The following is a 20821-nucleotide window of genomic DNA, read 5'->3' as shown; positions in this document are numbered from 1 at the left end:
AGTTATATCCTGTATTATACTCCAGAGCTGCACTCACTATTCTGCTGGTGGAGTCACTGTGTACATACATTACATTACTTATCCTATACTGATCCTGAGTTACATCCTGTATTATACTCCAAAGCTGAACTCACTATTCTGCTGGTGGAGTCACTGTGTACATACATTACATTACTTATCCTGTACTGATCCTGAGTTATATCCTGTATTATACTCCAGAGCTGCACTCACTATTCTGCTGGTGGAGTCACTGTGTACATACATTACATTACTTATCCTGTACTGATCCTGAGTTACATCCTGTATTATACTCCAGAGCTGCAGTCACTATTCTGCTGGTGGGGTCACTGTGTACATACATTACATTACTTATCCTGTACTGATCCTGAGTTATATCCTGTATTATACTCCAGAGCTGCACTCACTATTCTGCTGGTGGGGTCACTGTGTACATACATTACATTACTTATCCTGTACTGATCCTGAGTTACATCCTGTATTATATTCCAGAGCTGCACTCACTATTCTGCTGGTGGAGTCACTGTGTACATACATTACATTACTTATCCTGTACTGATCCTGAGTTATATCCTGTATTATACTCCAGAGCTGCACTCACTATTCTGCTGGTGGGGTCACTGTGTACATACATTACATTACATATCCTGTACTGATCCTGAGTTACATCCTGTATTATACTCCAGAGCAGTACTCACTATTCTGCTGGTGGGGTCACTGTGTACATACATTACATTACTTATCCTGTACTGATCCTGAGTTACATCCTGTATTATACTCCAGAGCTGCACTCACTATTCTGCTGGTGGAGTCACTGTGTACATACATTACATTACTTATCCTGTACTGATCCTGAGTTATATCCTGTATTATACTCCAGAGCTGCACTCACTATTCTGCTGGTGGAGTCACTGTGTCTATACATTACATTACTTATCCTGTACTGATCCTGAGTTATATCCTGTATTATACTCCAGAGCTGCACTCACTATTCTGCTGGTGGAGTCACTGTGTACATACATTACTTATCCTGTACTGATCCTGAGTTATATCCTGTATTATACTCCAGAGCTGTACTCACTATTCTGCTGGTGGAGCCACTGTGTACATACATTACATTACTTATCCTGTACTGATCCTGAGTTATATTCTGTATTATACTCCAGAGCTGCACTCACTATTCTGCTGGTGGAGTCACTGTGTACATACATTACATTACTTATCCTGTACTGATCCTGAGTTACATCCTGTATTATACTACAGAGCTGCACTCACTATTCTGCTGGTGGAGTCACTGTGTACATACATTACTTATCCTGTACTGATCCTGAGTTACATCCTGTATTATACTCCAGAGCTGCACTCACTATTCTGCTGGAGGTGTCACTGTGTACATACATTACTTATCCTGTACTGATCCTGAGTTATATCCTGTATTATACTCCAGAGCTGCACTCACTATTCTGCTGGTGGAGTCACTGTGTACATACATTACATTACTTATCCTGTACTGATCCTGAGTTATATCCTGTATTATACTCCAGAGCTGTACTCACTATTCTGCTGGTGGAGTCACTGTGTACATACATTACATTACTTATCCTGTACTGATCCTGAGTTATATTCTGTATTATACTCCAGAGCTGCACTCACTATTCTGCTGGTGGAGTCACTGTGTACATACATTACATTACTTATCCTGTACTGATCCTGAGTTACATCCTGTATTATACTACAGAGCTGCACTCACTATTCTGCTGGTGGAGTCACTGTGTACATACATTACTTATCCTGTACTGATCCTGAGTTACATCCTGTATTATACTCCAGAGCTGCACTCACTATTCTGCTGGAGGTGTCACTGTGTACATACATTACTTATCCTGTACTGATCCTGAGTTATATCCTGTATTATACTCCAGAGCTGCACTCACTATTCTGCTGGTGGGGTCACTGTGTACATACATTACATTACTTATCCTGTACTGACCCTGAGTTATATCCTGTATTATACTCCAGAGCTGCACTCACTATTCTGCTGGTGGAGTCACTGTGTACATACATTACATTACTTATCCTGTACTGATCCTGAGTTATATCCTGTATTATACTCCAGAGCTGCACTCACTATTCTGCTGGTGGAGTCACTGTGTACATACATTACATTACTTATCCTGTACTGATCCTGAGTTATATCCTGTATTATACTCCAGAGCTGTACTCACTATTCTGCTGGTGGAGTCACTGTGTACATACATTACATTACTTATCCTGTACTGATCCTGAGTTATATTCTGTATTATACTCCAGAGCTGCACTCACTATTCTGCTGGTGGAGTCACTGTGTACATACATTACATTACTTATCCTGTACTGATCCTGAGTTACATCCTGTATTATACTCCAGAGCTGTACTCACTATTCTGCTGGTGGAGTCACTGTGTACATACATTACATTACTTATCCTGTACTGATCCTGAGTTATACCCTGTATTATACTCCAGAGCTGCACTCACTATTCTGCTGGTGGAGTCACTGTGTACATACATTACATTACTTATCCTGTACTGATCCTGAGTTACATCCTGTATTATACTACAGAGCTGCACTCACTATTCTGCTGGTGGAGTCACTGTGTACATACATTACTTATCCTGTACTGATCCTGAGTTACATCCTGTATTATACTCCAGAGCTGCACTCACTATTCTGCTGGAGGTGTCACTGTGTACATACATTACTTATCCTGTACTGATCCTGAGTTATATCCTGTATTATACTCCAGAGCTGCACTCACTATTCTGCTGGTGGGGTCACTGTGTACATACATTACATTACTTATCTTATACTGATCCTGAGCTCAGAACAGAAGTCGTCAGTCAGAAATCATTAGTTTAGCTGCTGAATCTTACATGAAATCTTTTATCATTAACCTTTTTTTTTTCTCATTTGGTTTTCACTACAGAAACTTATCCGGCTTTGTGGAGAAGTCCTAGCGAATCCGACAGAGAATGAGGAGATCCAGTTCTTGTGTATAGTTTGTTCTAAGCTGAAACAAGACCCGTATCTCGTCAACTTCTTTCTAGAGGTAAATTGTGGCGCTGCAGGAGCGGAGTTGTTTTTTACCATTTTCCTGCTGTAGAATCTGCAGCTCCTGTACATAGCTGGCTGTACTGCAGCTTCTGACATAGCATGATGCCAACAGAGGTCGCTGCAGACTGGGTACCCGCACCGCCTGCCGTCAAAATGCAGTGGGCGTTCGGGAAGGGGTTAATATCCTACTACCGCACCACCGCTCACCCTGCAGATCAACTACAAAAACTCGCTGCAGAGTCGTGTCACCTTCATTCCCTGTACGCGATACAGCAGCTCACAGCATTGAATGGTCCTGTGTTGCAGTACCAGGCATAGCCACAGCCAAATGTATGGCACTGTGGGTAAACCATGATTTGCTCTTCATGCTGCCCTACCGATCACATACTGATGATGGCCTATCTTAGGGAAAGACAATCAATAATCGACCGAGAAAACCCCTTTATAGTGAAAATCGTCCTCATCTGGTAAAATAAAACCCTCTGGTGGTTTTTCTGTCATTGTAGATATATTTCTGCTCTTTTGAATTTCTGCTTTTTTATCTTCCTAGAGCAAATTGAAGACATTTGACAGGGCCGGACCTTCCAGTAATCTTGGAGCAGTATCTAAGGGCAGCACCGAGGAGGTTATAGCTAATGACACAGGGCAGGCTCAGCCTCCAGGGGCAGGACCTGCGATCACTGCCCCCACAGACCTGCTGGAAGCCTGCGCTGCCCCCACAGACCTGCTGGAAGCCTGCGCTGCCCCCACAGACCTGTCAGCCTGCGCTGCCCCCACAGACCTGCCGGAAGCCTGCGCTGCCCCTGCGCCATTTACGAATCACGTCCTGCAAGACTATAATCTGGTCAATTCCTTATTAAACCTGACAAAGAGCCCGGTGAGTGTGTGATCTCTGCAGATCCGGCCATGCTGTGTAGGTGATGGAGCAGGCGTATAATATATATAATCTCTTCCAGGACGGCCGGGTAGCTGTCAAAGCCTGTGAAGGGTTAATGTTAATCGTGAGTCTGCCGGAGCTGGCTGCTGCCAAGTGCCTTACGCAGAACACCGCCCTGTGTGAACTGCTGACCGACCGGCTCGCCTCCCTCTACCGCGCTCTTCCGCAGTCCATCGACCCCCTGGACATTGAAACTGTAGACGGGATTAACTGGGGGTAAGAACCTGGAGTATAATACAGGATATAACTCAGGATCAGTACAGGATAAGTAATGTATGTATGTACACAGTGACTCCATCAGCAGAATAGTGAGTGCAGCTCTGGAGTATAATGCAGGATGTAACTCAGGATCAGTACAGGATAAGTAATGTATGTATGTACACAGTGACTCCACCAGCAGAATAGTGAGTGCAGCTCTGGAGTATAATACAGGATATAACTCAGGACCAGTACAGGATAAGTAATGTAATGTATGTACACAGTGACTCCACCAGCAGAATAGTGAGTGCAGCTCTGGAGTATAATGCAGGATGTAACTCAGGATCAGTACAGGATAAGTAATGTATGTATGTACACAGTGACTCCACCAGCAGAATAGTGAGTGCAGCTCTGGGGTATAATACAGGATGTAACTCAGGATGAGTACAGGATAAGTAATGTAATGTATGTACACCGTGACTCCACCAGCAGAATAGTGAGTGCAGCTCTGGAGTATAATACAGGATATAACTCAGGATCAGTACAGGATAAGTAATGTAATGTATGTACACAGTGACCCCACCAGCAGAATAGTGAGTGCAGCTCTGGAGTATAATACAGGATATAACTCAGGATCAGTACAGGATAAGTAATATAATGTATGTACACAGTGACTCCACCAGCAGACTAGTGAGTGCAGCTCTGGAGTATAATACAGGATATAACTCAGGATCAGTGCAGGATAAGTAATGTAATGTATGTATGTACACAGTGACTCCACCAGCAGAATAGTGAGTGCAGCTCTGGAGTATAATACAGGATATAACTCAGGATCAGTACAGGATAAGTAATGTAATGTTTGTACACAGTGACTCCACCAGCAGAATAGTGAGTGCAGCTCTGGAGTATAATACAGGATGTAACTCAGGATCAGTACAGGATAAGTAATGTATGTACACAGTGACTCCACCAGCAGAATAGTGAGTGCAGCTCTGGAGTATAATACAGGATGTAACTCAGGATCAGTACAGGATAAGTAACATAATGTATGTACACAGTGACTCCACCAGCAGAATAGTGAGTGCAGCTCTGGAGTATAATACAGGATATAACTCAGGATCAGTACAGGATAAGTAATATAATGTATGTACACAGTGACTCCACCAGCAGAATAGTGAGTGCAGCTCTGGAGTATAATACAGGATATAACTCAGGATCAGTACAGGATAAGTAATGTAATGTATGTACACAGTGACTCCACCAGCAGAATAGTGAGTACAGCTCTTGAGTATAATACAGGATGTAACTCAGGATCAGTACAGGATAAGTAATGTATGTATACAGTGACTCCACCAGCAGACTAGTGAGTGCAGCTCTGGAGTATAATACAGGATATAACTCAGGATCAGTACAGGATGAGTAATGTAATGTATGTACACAGTGACCCCACCAGCAGAATAGTGAGTGCAGCTCTGGAGTATAATACAGGATATAACTCAGGATCAGTACAGGATAAGTAATGTAATGTATGTACACAGTGACTCCACCAGCAGAATAGTGAGTACAGCTCTTGAGTATAATACAGGATGTAACTCAGGATCAGTACAGGATAAGTAATGTATGTATACAGTGACTCCACCAGCAGACTAGTGAGTGCAGCTCTGGAGTATAATACAGGATATAACTCAGGATCAGCACAGGATAAGTAATGTAATGTATGTACACAGTGACTCCACCAGCAGAATAGTGAGTGCAGCTCTGGAGTATAATACAGGATATAACTCAGGATCAGTGCAGGATAAGTAATGTAATGTATGTACACAGTGACTCCACCAGCAGAATAGTGAGTGCAGCTCTGGAGTATAATACAGGATGTAACTCAGGATCAGTACAGGATAAGTAATGTAATGTATGTACACAGTGACTCCACCAGCAGAATAGTGAGTGCAGCTCTGGAGTATAATACAGGATATAACTCAGGATCAGTGCAGGATAAGTAATGTAATGTATGTACACAGTGACTCCACCAGCAGAATAGTGAGTGCAGCTCTGGAGTATAATACAGGATGTAACTCAGGATCAGTACAGGATAAGTAATGTATGTACACAGTGACTCCACCAGCAGAATAGTGAGTACAGCTCTGGAGTATAATACAGGATATAACTCAGGATCAGTGCAGGATAAGTAATGTAATGTATGTACACAGTGACTCCACCAGCAGAATAGTGAGTGCAGCTCTGGAGTATAATACAGGATGTAACTCAGGATCAGTGCAGGATAAGTAATGTAATGTATGTACACAGTGACTCCACCAGCAGAATAGTGAGTGCAGCTCTGGAGTATAATACAGGATGTAACTCAGGATCAGTGCAGGATAAGTAATGTAATGTATGTACACAGTGACTCCACCAGCAGAATAGTGAGTGCAGCTCTGGAGTATAATACAGGATATAACTCAGGATCAGTACAGGATAAGTAATGTATGTACACAGTGACTCCACCAGCAGAATAGTGAGTGCAGCTCTGGAGTATAATACAGGATATAACTCAGGATCAGTACAGGATAAGTAATGTAATGTATGTACACAGTGACTCCACCAGCAGAATAGTGAGCGCAGCTCTGGAGTATAATACAGGATATATCTCTGGATCGGATGTATACAGTGACTTTGCTGTTTCTGTAGATTATTTCTATATATAAGTTGTAATATGGTGTTTAGAGTAGAAGTTTTTCCCGTTTTCTATAATCCGCTGTTCTCGTGAGATTATTGCGCTGGAGTTTATCATTTCCAATCAGAGATATGAGATTTAGTAAATATATTTGCATTTTTCTGGTTGTGCAGCTTTTATCTCCGTTTCTTTGTATTTGTGGGTGATTTTGGATGTTACTTGTGAATTGTCGGCTTTTCTCTGTAGACTGGATTCGTACAGTGTTAAGGAGGACGCCTCGGCCTTCCCTGGAAAAAGGGCTCTGATCTCGTTCCTGTCCTGGTTTGATTACTGTGATCAGCTTATTAAGGAGGCGCACAGGGTGAGTGATCGGCGCACAGGGTGAGTGATCGGCGCACAGGGTGAGTGATCGGCCCACCTGCTGACCCTTATTTTATCCCCTCTGGCCGGGGCTTCACCTTGACTTTGTGTCGTTCCACTGATTGATATGAACTGTTGAGCTGCTGCAGGCCAATAATACACGGAGTTGCAGGTGATCTTGTGGACTGCAGCGATCACTCCAGTTCAAATCAATCAGTAGCTACAAAAAGTCTCGGTGTTGCCGATACGGAGGCCTCATGCACACGAGTTTGGTCCGTGATATATGGACCACATGTCGGCCGCATTTCCAAGACCGACCCCAGTGCAGGGAGCCGCCGGGCTCCTAGTTCTGTATGACGCCGGGCTCCTAGTTCTGTATGACGCCGGGTTTAGCTGCCTCCCCGCGGGAGAAGTGTCCTGTACTGTGATCATGTTTTCAGGACGGGACGTTCTTCTTGCGGTGAGGCAGGTAACTATGATGCTAGGAGTCCGGTAACTATGATGCTAGGAGTCCGGTAACTATGATGCTAGGAGTCCGGTAATATATGGTGCTAGGAGTCCGGTAATATATGGTGCTAGGAGTCCGGTAATATATGGTGCTAGGAGTCCGGTAATATATGGTGCTAGGAGTCCGGTAATATATGGTGCTAGGAGTCCGGTAATATATGGTGCTAGGAGTCCGGTAATATATGGTGCTAGGAGTCCGGTAATATATGGTGCTAGGAGTCCGGTAATATATGGTGCTAGGAGTCCGGTAATATATGGTGCTAGGAGTCCGGTAATATATGGTGCTAGGAGTCCGGTAATATATGGTGCTAGGAGTCCTGTAATATATGGTGCTAGGAGTCCGGTAATATATGATGCTAGGAGTCCGGCTCCCTGAAATGTGGTCGGATTGGAAAATACTGCCGACACGCGATCGGTAAATCACGGACTGGACGCGGCGGTCTGCGGGAGGCCTTCGGCTGGGGCTCTGCGCTGCGGTTTTGCTGCGCTTTTGACCTTTGTTTATGTTGAGCTGCGGTAAAACATTGTCTGATCTTGGTCTTTATCGTTTTCTGAGGCTGCGATTCCTCGGGGCGTTTTGATTGCATTTTTGCTGCAGTTTTGTTTCATGTTCTTCTTAATGTGAAAAGCGAATAGTAAAAACCCCATGAGTTTTACCACGAATTGCAATGTAGCTCTCGGCTGCGCGGTTATTACAGGTGAGGAATATGGTTAAAAACCGCGGGGATTCGTGTTAAAACGTATGCGGTTTTTACCATTTACTCTTCACAGCAATTAGGAAGCTCCTGAAAATCGCTACAGAATTGCAGAGACAACGCGGTAAAGTTACAATCACCTGAGGTTTTTTTGTCCCCCCCAAAGATCGGAAACAACTACTGGAGTATTTTTTAAATATTTTACAATTTATTTTTTTTTTACAGTCTGATTTCCCATTACAGGTTTGTCATTCTTGTTATAGTGACACTTGTGACTCTTTTTCACTGAGCTGCCAATGCGTTCCAGTATCCCAGTGATCACATGATCAGTCACATGACACATTAAGCGCTCTGTATAGAGAATTCTGCGCGCTCTGACATCCGAGCATCGACATTCAGCGTCTGATTAAACCCGTGCTGTAAAGTATAAATGTGCAGGGACAGAAGTGTAAGGACCAGGGCCGCCCAACAGAAATATACAGAGGGGGGGGGGGGGTCCTTAAAGGGTTAGGCTGGATTCACACGAGCATGTTCGGTCCGTAAAGGACGGAACGTATTTCGGCCGCAAGTCCCGGACTGAACTCAGTGCAGGGAGCCGGGCCCCTCCCATCATAGTGATGTACGACGCTAGGAGTCCCTGCCTCTCCGTGGGACTACAGTCCCGTACTGAAAACATGATTACAGTACGGGACAGTTGTCCTGAAGCGAGGCAGGGACTCCTAGCGTCGTACATAAGTATGATGGGAGGAGCCCGGCTCCCTGCACTGAGTTCAGTCCAGGACTTGGGGCCGAAATACGTTCCGTCCATTACGGAGGTAATGTGCTCGTGTGACTCCAGCCTGACTCCCATCTCAGACATTTATTGCATATCCACAGGAGCTGGGATTAAGGGGAATCTGTCGCTAGAATTTTTTTTTTTTTAGTTAAACAGTTAGTATATACATGACTAGAGATTGTTCTAATTTTTTATTTTTTTTTCACGAGTCAGGAAATATTATAAATTAGATTCTAATTTATAACATTTCCCAGTGCTGGTCACTAGAGGGAGCAATTCCCAAAATTGCAGCATTGCATGTGGTAAAGCAACCACATTGCTTTATGCTGCAAAATTTGAGAAGACACTCACTCTAGTGAGCTCTCAGAATCCCCCCCTCCTTTATCCTGGCTAGTGGCAGGAGAAAGGAGGGGATTGAATGTTCAAACCTCCTACACTGTGTGCCGCCATTTTTTGGAGCGAATACACCGTGTAGTAGGTTTACATACAGTGGTAATCACACACTAAAACACGAACAAACACAGACCTAACTTACCTGCTCCTGCCGCCGCCGCTCCCTCCGCTCCTAGTCCTTGCTTCTAATCACATGTCCGGAAGCCGCGACCGGAAGTCGTCATCTTACTGTCTGGCCGCGGCTTCCGGTCCACAAGAAAATGGCGCCGGATGTCGCTCGGCCAAAGACCTTCCATTTGGACTGTGTGGGAGCGGCGCATGCGCGGTTCCCACACAGACGGCGTACGCTGCAGTGAATGGAACGGTTCGCATTCTCTATGGGGATGTGTGTGCCGTACTCCATCTCTATATGTGTCGTTAATCGACACATACAGAGATGAAAAAAAAAATGGCAGCCCCCATAGAGAAGAAAAAGAGAGAAAAAAGTAAAACACAAACACACAAATAAATACAATTTATTTTAATAAAACACTAAAAGCAAATTGATATAAAAAAAATAATAATTCTGCGACACCTTCCCTTTAACCCTTTAAGTGGTTAAAACGATTCACTGGAAATCCTCTTTGTGATATTCGTGCAGATCGGGACTGTTTTCCTCTTTCTCTGTTGGCTGCGCAATAATTCACCGCAACGTCCACAAGCGCCATTCTTTATAGACAAATAGATCCATAATTGATCAAACTTTATATGTCTATTGGATTGTTACACAAAATGTTCATTTCTCTTTGCCTCTCAAGATGGCGGACACCACTATGGCCCGGTCGGTGCGGGAGAGATTTCTGGTTAACGTGTTGGAGCCGCAGCTCATGCAGACGTGAGTGTCTGTGGCGTTAAAGGGGACATCTCACCCCCCCCTGACACGTCTGTTTTATGTAAATACTTGTATTCCCCGTATAATAACAATTCTGGAGCATCTTTTCTTATATCTTCACTGTGCGATTGCTCTGTTATTCCTCCTGGAAATGTATGAATAAATTGACAACTGTGTGTTACCGTATACCTTGTAAAAGAAGAGGCGTGTCCCGGCACAGTCTCACTCTGTCAGCAATGATTGGTCAGTGTCCAACTCTAGGGACACACCCCAACTGGTAATAGCCAGTTGTCAATTTAGTTATACATTTCTAGGAGGAATTACAGAGGAACGACACAATGCAGAGTTCTAAGAAAAGATGCAAGAGAATTGTTTTTTCACAGGGAATTTTTGTGGATTATTCCTGTTTCTGAAGCCTCGTTCTCGAATGGATTTTGATTATTAAAGGACTTTTCAGAGTTTATGTAAATTCAGCTTAATTATTGCATAATAATCATTGGCTCTCTGCTTGCTGTCAGTAAATGGAATCATTCCTGTTTACATTGAAATGCTGAGACCCTGTCCTGACCTAGTCTTGCTCTCACAGGAGGAGGTGCGCTACAGCTGTAACCAGTCTAGGCAATCTTCTGTGAACACAGAAGCGGCAGATGTGATACAATGTGTCAGTGCAGGTAAAATGTATCGGCCGGTTTACCTCACAGAGCGTTGCCTAGACGACTCTTAGATGTGAGCGGGACTAGGTCTGAACGGGTTTTAAGTATGTAAACCATTGATTTTCACATTCACTGACCGCAAGCTGAGATCTTGAAAACGGTGAAACACAAAGTATATTAGAAAGTTGTAATATTTTCTGCGCTTTGTGGGGTTTTCTTGGTGGCCGATGCCCTTGTTAAGTCGTGTGATCGTCTCACACCCTCCTCACTACCCGGGTTATTGCCTTTTCCAGGTCTGAGATCGGGGTCCTGACGGCCACCTCCCTTCTTCATAGGATTGTGCGACAAGTCACATCTGAAGCTCTGCTGGAGGAGATTGTATTTTTCCTTCTGGGAGATCAGCGGGAGCCTGAGACGCTGAGTGGCATTCAGAGGTTCCCATTACGCCATCGCCTCATAGAACATTGCAACCACATATCAGATGAGGTGAGGCCGGCCATTACCCCCTCCGGATATTCGTGTGATATTTCTGTCTGGCCTTCAGTCATAAAGGGACAACAACTTTGGTGGAACTGGAGATCATGATGAAATATCACCGAATGACATACGTGTCCTATAAAGATTTAAACCACTTGGGGGCGCTCACTGTATACAAATGTATTATTGTGCTCAATGGGAGCTGTAGAAATCTATGCAGTGAGCTCCCCCTAGTGGTAACTACAGGCAGCTGAAACTGTAACATTTAATTTTACAATGGATAGTAGAGGATTCGGAGTTCTGTATAGGAAAAAAAGATTGACATTAATCCGCACAGAATTCTCAACCTATTGAATTTGTTAAAAAACTAAAGTGATAGATTTTAAGATTTATTGTTTGTTCATCACTCAAAATGAAGTGATCGCCCACTGGTCCCGCTTCCCTCACCCTTGGCGATCAGCTGCCATCGCCGGGGGAAGCAGTGGCCACTGCAGGGGAAATGTAACATTACATGTAACTGACTGAATGGTCGTCCTGCAGAGAAACAGCTGAGAATTGTTTAGGAATTGATTCAAAAGTAGCAGGATTAAGGCTGTGTCTAAAACGAAAAGTAAAGCAACTGGTTGCTAATAGTTTTGATCAGAGATCTTGTCCCGTTTTGCGTCTACAGCTGCTATGCGGACTTATGCATCTCCATAGTAACAGACAACAAGCAAAGACTGTGTAGTCTGATCCTACTGTCATAATCTCTTATCTGTCCCATACTTGTCACTATCCTACATTCAGCAAGTTCTCAAGTAGCCTAAAATATTCTGGTTGTCGGCAGCTCATCTTGGTGTGTAAACCGGGAGATGCGCTGCCGACATGATAATAATGTGTGGGGACGAGCGATTGGAGTAACGAGCGATCATCCCCATCCATAGCTCCGTGTGACAGGAGCAAACCAGCGCCGATCACCGATCTGTCTCATTGATCGGCGCTCCTTTACACGGCCCATGACGGGCACCTTGTGATTCCAGGATCAGACCACCCAGGGTTTTCTTGTCTGTTACCATGGAGACACTCAGATCTGCATAGGAGCTGTAGACACAAATGGGAGGAGATTTTTAATCATGACTATTTACAAAGTTGCTTAATTTTTTATTTTAGACACACTAGACAATGAAAATATTGTTTGTGAATGTGGAGATGTCCTTTTTTTTTTTGTAAGTCTTTACATAAAACCTGGACCTCTTGGCCTCATTCACACTGATTTCTGCGCTTTTTATTTTTATCTAGCTGCATATTTCCAGCTTTGAAAAATTCAATGGCTGAATGTGATCATCAGAATGTAAAACATTTTGGCCTGCGTTTTACTAAGCAATTTATGCCCCAAACATTGTGACAAATTTGCCCAAAAAAATGTTTGATTTCTCCCTTCACTCCAAATGTGTAAAGTAATGCGGACAAGTGGGCGTGGTCTCCAAGAAGACGTACGGCGAGTCACATTTTGTTAAGCAGAATATCTGTAAAATGGCGCATTTTCTGACGCTCATCGCAGACATAGATTTGATTTCCCGCTTCTCTCGGTCCAGAATGCGTCAGATGTAATAAGGCGTGCGGCTCTTCACGTTACGGCAGCGTTCTCCTTTACTACAACAAACCAAATGTGTAGCCGGTCCCTGCGTCCCCGCTGATGAGCTGCCCCTTGTCCCCGCTGATGAGCTGCCTTTTGTCCCTGCTGATGAGCTGCCCCTTGTCCCTGCTGATGAGCTGCCCCTTGTCCCTGCTGATGAGCTGCCCCTTGTCCCTGCTGATGAGCTGCCCATTGTCCCTGCTGATGAGCTGCCCCTTGTCCCTGCTCATGAGCTGCCCATTGTCCCTGCTGATGAGCTGCCTTTTGTCCCTGCTGATGAGCTGCCCCTGTCCCTGCTGATGAGCTGCCCCTTGTCCCTGCTGATGAGCTGCCCCTTGTCCCTGCTGATGAGCTGCCCCTTGTCCCTGCTGATGAGCTGCCCCTTGTCCCTGCTGATGAGCTGCCCCTTGTCCCTGCTGATGAGCTGCCCCTTGTCCCTGCTGATGAGCTGCCCATTGTCCCTGCTGATGAGCTGCCCCTTGTCCCTGCTGATGAGCTGCCCCTTGTCCCTGCTGATGAGCTGCCCATTGTCCCTGCTGATGAGCTGCCCCTTGTCCCTGCTGATGAGCTGCCCATTGTCCCTGCTGATGAGCTGCCCCTTGTCCCTGCTGATGAGCTGCCCATTGTCCCTGCTGATGAGCTGCCCCTTGTCCCTGCTGATGAGCTGCCCCTTGTCCCTGCTGATGAGCTGCCCATTGTCCCTGCTGATGAGCTGCCCATTGTCCCTGCTGATGAGCTGCCCCTTGTCCCTGCTGATGAGCTGCCCCTTGTCCCTGCTGATGAGCTGCCCATTGTCCCTGCTGATGAGCTGCCCCTTGTCCCTGCTGATGAGCTGCCCATTGTCCCTGCTGATGAGCTGCCCCTTGTCCCTGCTGATGAGCTGCCCCTTGTCCCTGCTGATGAGCTGCCCATTGTCCCTGCTGATGAGCTGCTCCTTGTCCCTGCTGATAAGCTGCCCCTTGTCCCTGCTGATGAGCTGCCCATTGTCCCTGCTGATGAGCTCCCCCTTGTCCCCGCTGATGAGCTGCCCCTTGTCCCCGCTGATGAGCTGCCCCTTGTCCCCGCTGATGAGCTGCCCCTTGTCCCTACTGATGAGCTGCCCCTTGTCCCCACAGATCAGTATTATGACGCTGCGGCTGTTCGAGCATTTATTACAGAAACCCAACGAGCACATCCTTTATAACCTCATCCTGCGAAACCTGGAGGAGAGAAACTACACGGAGTACAAGTCCCCGGAGGACAAGGACGTGGTGGAGAACGGGCAGATCCCGGGAGCAGTGTATGTATGGTGCCGGAGCGCCCCCTCTCTGCCGGGATTATTACACCTTCTGATTTACTCCTCTCTCTTCATACAGAGATCTGGAAGAAGATCCAATATTTACAGACATCTCTCCCGATAACGCTCTGTCTAAAGAATGGCTGAGCGCGTCTCCCCCGATCACCCCCGATCATCAGAGGACCGACGGCAAAACTGAAGTGCACAAAATCGTCAACAGGTCAGTCAAAGAAGTATGTGCCCCCCCCCGTGTAAACCATATAATGTAACATACGAGGAGGAACCGATCGATGGACTTATTATAAATCAACTAGATCGATGCCCATCAGACCCACCATATACATTACCCAGCATTCCCGTCACTGAGGGGTGGAGGCGAGAGGGATCTTAAGGCTTCCTGAGTGCCCCCCCTGCCCCCGTGTCAGGGGGAGGGGGTATTGGACATGTTGGGTTTCACCGTGCCTGATTCTTTGCTCCCACTGGAGGGGACAGAGAAATATAGAAATAAACATGTTCTGTTGAAGTTGGATGAAATAGCGCCAGGCAGAATGTGCGCGAGTGACCAGCGTAACCGCTTCCGTCCCAGCGTATTTTGGTCCTTCAGACACATTTTAGTCGTCTTTTTTTTGCGCAGTTTTTGCATTTTATTTTATAATAAATTTTATAACCGTTTGTAAATTTCTTTGTGAAATTGTTTTCAAATGTAATATTTTTTACTCCCCCGTTACAAGGGAATTCAGCCCTGTTATAGTGACAATTGTGACTGCTAGTCATGTGCTGGGTCCTGTTAGCCCCCACAGCTGCCTCTGTGTTCTGGGATCCCGGCGATCATATGATCAGTCACATGACCACTGGGATTCAGTACGCATCGTTATTGAGCACTCTGTGTTGGAAATCAGGGGAGACCAAAGCGTGAGAACCTACTCTGTCTCGCCTCCTGGACAGCTGGCAGCCTCTGACAGCCTCTGACAGCCGGGCACTCAACATTCAGCTGCCTGATCATTCATTCAGTTGGATTAACCCCGTGTGCCGCTGCTAGGGCTGCGCTGGGTCCAGCAGGTGCCTCTATGGACCAGGTTCCCGGTGATCATATGATCACTAGGGGCATTTCTAGGAGAGGAAGCGTGGCAGTGTGTCAGCCGTCCCTGTTATCTTTTCACATTACTTTAAAGGGATTGTCCAGTTTAGAAAAGCGATAATATCGGGGGTTCAGGATCCTCATCTCTTGGTCAGAGTGGAGAGCGGTTACATAGAGCGTCTCCAGAGGACCCGTCCTGTCCTGTACTACACAGACAAAACATTGATATGAATGGACACTGTGTAATACTTCATTTCTCCTGTGGTGGCGCTGCAGGGAAGCTGAACACTTACTGCCGGGTTTCCCCACAGATTACGGCCGATTGGAGAACTAGGATAAAATCTTTGTGTTACTATAGTTTTACACCACTACTGACTTTGTTTACAAAAAAGAAATTGTACAATTTCTGCTACATCTGCACGAAGCCTAACTGATACACTGTGACGCATTTACACAACATGAATACACTACTGAGGTAATAGCGTAATGATGGCGGGTCCTGCGCTTCTCCCTCGTCGTACATGGTCATTGGCACAGGAGACATCGGACACATTACAGCAGTTCACACCATTGTCTTCAAAACCGGAATGTGCGACAATTTTGTCGTAAATTTTTTTACTTTTTGTTGTCACCAAATTTGGAAAGTGATGAGAAGAGTGGGAGGAGCCTCCGAGGAAACGTAGTGCGTTCAAAGAGTGAAAACGGAGCAAATCTAGAAAGATATAAGTAGATTGGATATTCTGACTGTGAACGATTTCAAAACGCACCAAATTTATTGTGTGCGCCTATTAATAAATTTGGCGCAAATCACTCCAACGATCTTCTTCACTTAGAGCGGTGCCGAGTCTTCATCACGATTTACTGAACGTCTCTGACGCTTTTGTTTTTGTTGTTTTTGTAGTTTTCTCTGTCTGGTTCCTGATGAAGCGAAATCTTCATATCAAGTGGAAGGCACCGGCTATGACACGTACCTCCGGGACGCCCACCGACACGTAACTACATCTACGCTCTATTAACCCTTCCACGGCTGCGACCATTTTCACACTTTTGACACAAAACCTGAATTATAAAACATATCCCCCCCCCCCGTCCCCATATATTTTCTGAAAGTAAACACATTACAAAATGTAAAAACACCGCGCAGCACGTGACGCTCAGGGCGCCTTCATCAAAACGTGACACGGTGTAAAAAATAAAAAAATGTCCTGTTTGTGGTGAAAGGTCCGACCCGGCGGATCCTGAGACTCCCAACATCTCCTAATAATACAAGTGCCGGCTGCGCAGAGTCCAGACACGTCACTTACGTCGCACGCGCACCAGAACTGAACAGACCAAAAATCTCCAGGTCCCAGTCACAGAGTCCACAAATGTCCTGATTAGGTGGAGGGGCGATCGCTTGTAACTTCTCATCGTCTCCTGCTATAGAAGAAAACAAATCCCCTCTAAGTGGTTAGAAGAGTGAGAACATGAAGGACCGGAGATCTGTCCCTGCGGTCCCGGAGTCTGTGCTGGGGGAGATGATCTTTCTTCCTGCTCTCACTTGCAGCTCCCCCTCCCTCTCTCACACAGACACAGCACCAGGAAGTAAAACCTTTCATCCTCTTCCCAGACTTCAGAGAGTGCCGTGCCCTGAATATCACACCTAGATCTTTGGTACGACTTCAGAGCTAAGATTCGGGGCTTTCATTTAATACCAAGATCTAAGTCCTCCTCCGATTCTAGCTGCGGCAATGCTGTAAATTCATCTCATATTACAATCATCCTTGGCACTTAAAGGGTTGGTCAAGTCATCATTATATAATGACTAAAAGACTGTTTCAATTCCTCACCATTTCCCAAATGTCTGCTTGCTGTCAGTGAATGGTAATATACTTACATCCAGAGACTGAAAACCTGTGACCGTGCTGCTCAAGCAGAGCGCAACTTGTTTACTAGCTGTACGCCATCGTAATCAGCAAATTTACAGATCTAGGTTTCAGCCTCTGGATGCAAGCAGAGATATTTCCATTCACTGACAGCAAACAGATATATTTAAAATGGCGAATAATTTAGAAAGCTGCAGAACTTTTCCTCATATAATGATGAGTTTTTACAGAAGGCCGGACACCGGCTCGTTAATTCTAATTCTTGATCCTGAATCTATTTCTATCGCTCCTGACCCGATCCTCCCGGATATTGTCTCACCGTTTCTTGTCATTTCACTAGTTCCGGGACTACTGTGCAATCTGCCTGCGCTGGGATTGGCTCGTCGCTGCAAAACCCATTGAGAAGTGCAATCTGGAAGCTCCGTTCTTTGAGGGCCACTTCCTGAAGGTTCTTTTTGACAGAATGGGCCGGATACTGGATCAGGTACAGGCCCGGGACAACACCATGATCATGTGACATCTCCAGTTTCTGATTGTTGATTGGCTCAGGAAGAGGCGGTTAGTTGCGGGCGGCTGCTGATTGGCTGCTCACGTTCTGTTAGGACAGCGCAGGAGATCAATGTGTCGTATTATAGGGATATTGTTGTAGCTGTGACTCCGCTGAGGCTTCAGCTATGGGATTATTCTTCTCGGCACTGCTATGTTGTCACTGTGCTCACACTACCACTGTATGGGACCTGCACTGTGGTACTCTGGAGACCTAATACAGGGGCAGTCTGCTGAGGGCATCCTCATGGGCATCGCCAGCTCTGGGCAGTTATGACCACATCATTGTCTTGAGTTGGGGGCGTGGTCATGATAATAAGGGGCGGGGTTATTATAATTCATGTGCCGAGTATCGGTTGACGCTGATTCTCTCCCACAGCCGTACGATGTGAACTTACAGGTGACGTCCGTGCTGTCCAAGCTTTCCCTCTTCCCGCACCCTCATATACATGAATTCCTTTTGGACCCCTACGTCAACCTCGCCCCGGGGTGCCGGTCCCTCTTCTCAGTCATCGTCCGGGTGAGTTCTTTACCATTCACTTGCAATAAACTTTATTTATATGATTACATTATAGTTCATTGTGGGACAAGGATTCACTAAGGACAGTCCTGAAGGTTTACTGGGGTCCGGCTGTCATCGCTGGGGGGCCCATGGTAGTCAATGTAATGCAGGGCCCCCCAGAGCCTCTCCAGCTCTGGCTAACTAAGGGGATCGGACCCCCTGTATAACGTCCCAATGCAATGCATATATAAGGGGTGTTTTTTCTGCTGTGATATAAACCTCCACGTGTGAATACACCCCAACTTCTACTGACCCAGAACACACAGCCCCCCCCCTACTATCCATTCAGAACGGGTCGGGATTGTTACCATGATCGATGGGGTCTGAGCAGCCGGGACCCCCGAATCATTCCACATATGGATTTATATCCGTCTGGTGATATTTTAAAGGGGAAATATTAGTTCTATGCAGGTCCCGGGTTTATAATCCAGTAAGAACTGAAGAGGTGGCGGCAGCTTATCCATTGTAACGCTGATCTCTTTCCAGGTGGTTGGAGATCTCATGGTGAGAATTCAGCGAATCCCAGACTTCACCCCAAAACTCCTGCTTGTACGGAAGAGGTTGCTGGGACTGGAGCCTGACGGCCCGATGTAAGTTTACGCTTCACCCCTCATAACGTTCTCAAAACAAAAAACCTACAGTAATCATTATCTGTCTCTGGGAAAGCTGGGTAACAACCAATATGGCCGCCAACACAAGAGGATGCTGCTCAGCTTTACTAGAGTCCAGGACAGCAAATCTACTCACTGAAGCATCAATCACTTCTGTATGGCTGCATAACTGGGCAGATTTGCCGTTCAGGGGTCTGGGTAAGTTGGGTTGGGGCTGTAATATACCCGTATCCTCATAAGGTTGTCTCCTCTCTCCGCAGTGTTGACCACATGACGTTGTTAGAGGGGGTCATCGTGCTCGAGGAATTCTGTAAAGAACTGGCTGCCATCGCCTTCGTCAAGTACCACAGCTCCGCCGCGCCCTGAGGCCGCCCCCGGTCACCGCTCCGCATCTACGAGACCAAATTTTACTTATTTCATTTGTTTTTATTTTCGGGGCAAAGACTTTTTCTTGGAAAGAAGGGAAATCGGACAATGAACTTAGAGGCAACTTTTCCAGGACGAGCCTCGCGCACAGGAGATGTTGGGAGTTGTTTACTTTCCGTTCTCCGTTACCGTACGTGTTTTACAGAACTTTTTAATCGCCCGGGATTTTCCTGCAGGATGTCTGAGTTCCGCATGCATTTTATTTAAAAAAACTATCAAAATCGCCACAAATCAGGAACGGCCGATGATGTCACCATACGGCGCGGGGTCGGATCATTCCAAAAACGTTTACAGAAATTGCATTAAGTATTTTATCACAAGATATTTCAAGTGACGCAGCACAGAGCGGGCCGTTCCCGCGGTCGTCTCACTTGCGTCCTGTCCAATCCTCATGTTATGGAGAACACGGCCCCGGAGCCTCAAACACTTCCTCTACTTTTGGATCTCAGATTGATACCAAGAAACGCCATGGATTTTACGGATCGACAAACCCCACGCGTTTCATAACAAAAACAACTTTTTGGGCCCCAGCTTGGTGGGAGGAGCCCCAGCTTGGTGGGAGGAGCCCCAGCTTTGTGGGAGGAGCCGTGCCTGATACAGTGGATTATGTCCGGTCCTTGCATGTCACGCAGTCGCCCGCCATTGCCCCATTGTGAGAACTGACAGCGATACGCTGCTGTGTAATGTCCTGTGCTGCCGCTTTCACTGCTTCTTCATGTGCTGCTAGAATCACCCCATTTTTATTTATTTTTTTTTTTTTAATTTTATTAGAGCAAATGTTCGTGTTGGAGACGTGAAGCTTAAAAGAGAATAATATATTTCATGACCAGATGTCAATTATCTTATCGGTATATTTGCTTTCTGTATATATGTCATGTATAAATTGTATTATACGTGCATATAAAGTCATTACCAGGACGCGCTCAGATTATTTCCATGTGCGCAGTTTTCATTCTCTTTGTTTTGTCCGGGATCACTCGTCTATCGCTGCATCTAAAACTTCACAACAGAAAAATGTAACAAATAGAAACACAGTAATGTCGAAAAAAAGACAGAAAATCTCAAGTTCAGTTCAAGGTATTATTCCGCAGTGTTCACCCAGCGGGAAAAAACAAATCCCATAGAAGCCAAGTGTCCTCATTATAGGGAAACAAAATTCCTTCCAGACTTCATATTTTTTTTTTAATCAAACAA

General features: G+C 45.7%; 1 protein-coding gene across 1 annotated transcript in view; it reads left to right on the top strand.

Annotated features, from left to right (window-relative positions):
* The window catches only part of FHIP2A (FHF complex subunit HOOK interacting protein 2A), a 32147-nt gene extending 11579 nt beyond the window's left edge, over positions 1 to 20568 (top strand). The window contains exons 5-17 of the mRNA XM_075849206.1: positions 2984 to 3106; positions 3662 to 3988; positions 4068 to 4264; positions 7164 to 7278; positions 10445 to 10521; positions 11465 to 11657; positions 14379 to 14542; positions 14619 to 14759; positions 16519 to 16609; positions 17823 to 17966; positions 18408 to 18548; positions 19077 to 19180; positions 19462 to 20568. Of these exons, the coding sequence (XP_075705321.1) occupies positions 2984 to 3106; positions 3662 to 3988; positions 4068 to 4264; positions 7164 to 7278; positions 10445 to 10521; positions 11465 to 11657; positions 14379 to 14542; positions 14619 to 14759; positions 16519 to 16609; positions 17823 to 17966; positions 18408 to 18548; positions 19077 to 19180; positions 19462 to 19567 (1923 nt within the window). The 3' untranslated portion in view covers positions 19568 to 20568. The remainder of the gene's footprint in view (positions 1 to 2983; positions 3107 to 3661; positions 3989 to 4067; positions 4265 to 7163; positions 7279 to 10444; positions 10522 to 11464; positions 11658 to 14378; positions 14543 to 14618; positions 14760 to 16518; positions 16610 to 17822; positions 17967 to 18407; positions 18549 to 19076; positions 19181 to 19461) is intronic.
* Positions 20569 to 20821: the final 253 nt, after the last annotated feature.

Source organism: Rhinoderma darwinii, unplaced genomic scaffold (genome assembly GCF_050947455.1).
Source record: "Rhinoderma darwinii isolate aRhiDar2 unplaced genomic scaffold, aRhiDar2.hap1 Scaffold_705, whole genome shotgun sequence".
Lineage (NCBI taxonomy): Eukaryota > Metazoa > Chordata > Amphibia > Anura > Rhinodermatidae > Rhinoderma > Rhinoderma darwinii.
Note: the sequence above shows the minus strand (reverse complement) of the source record. Positions and strands in the feature narration are given on the sequence as shown.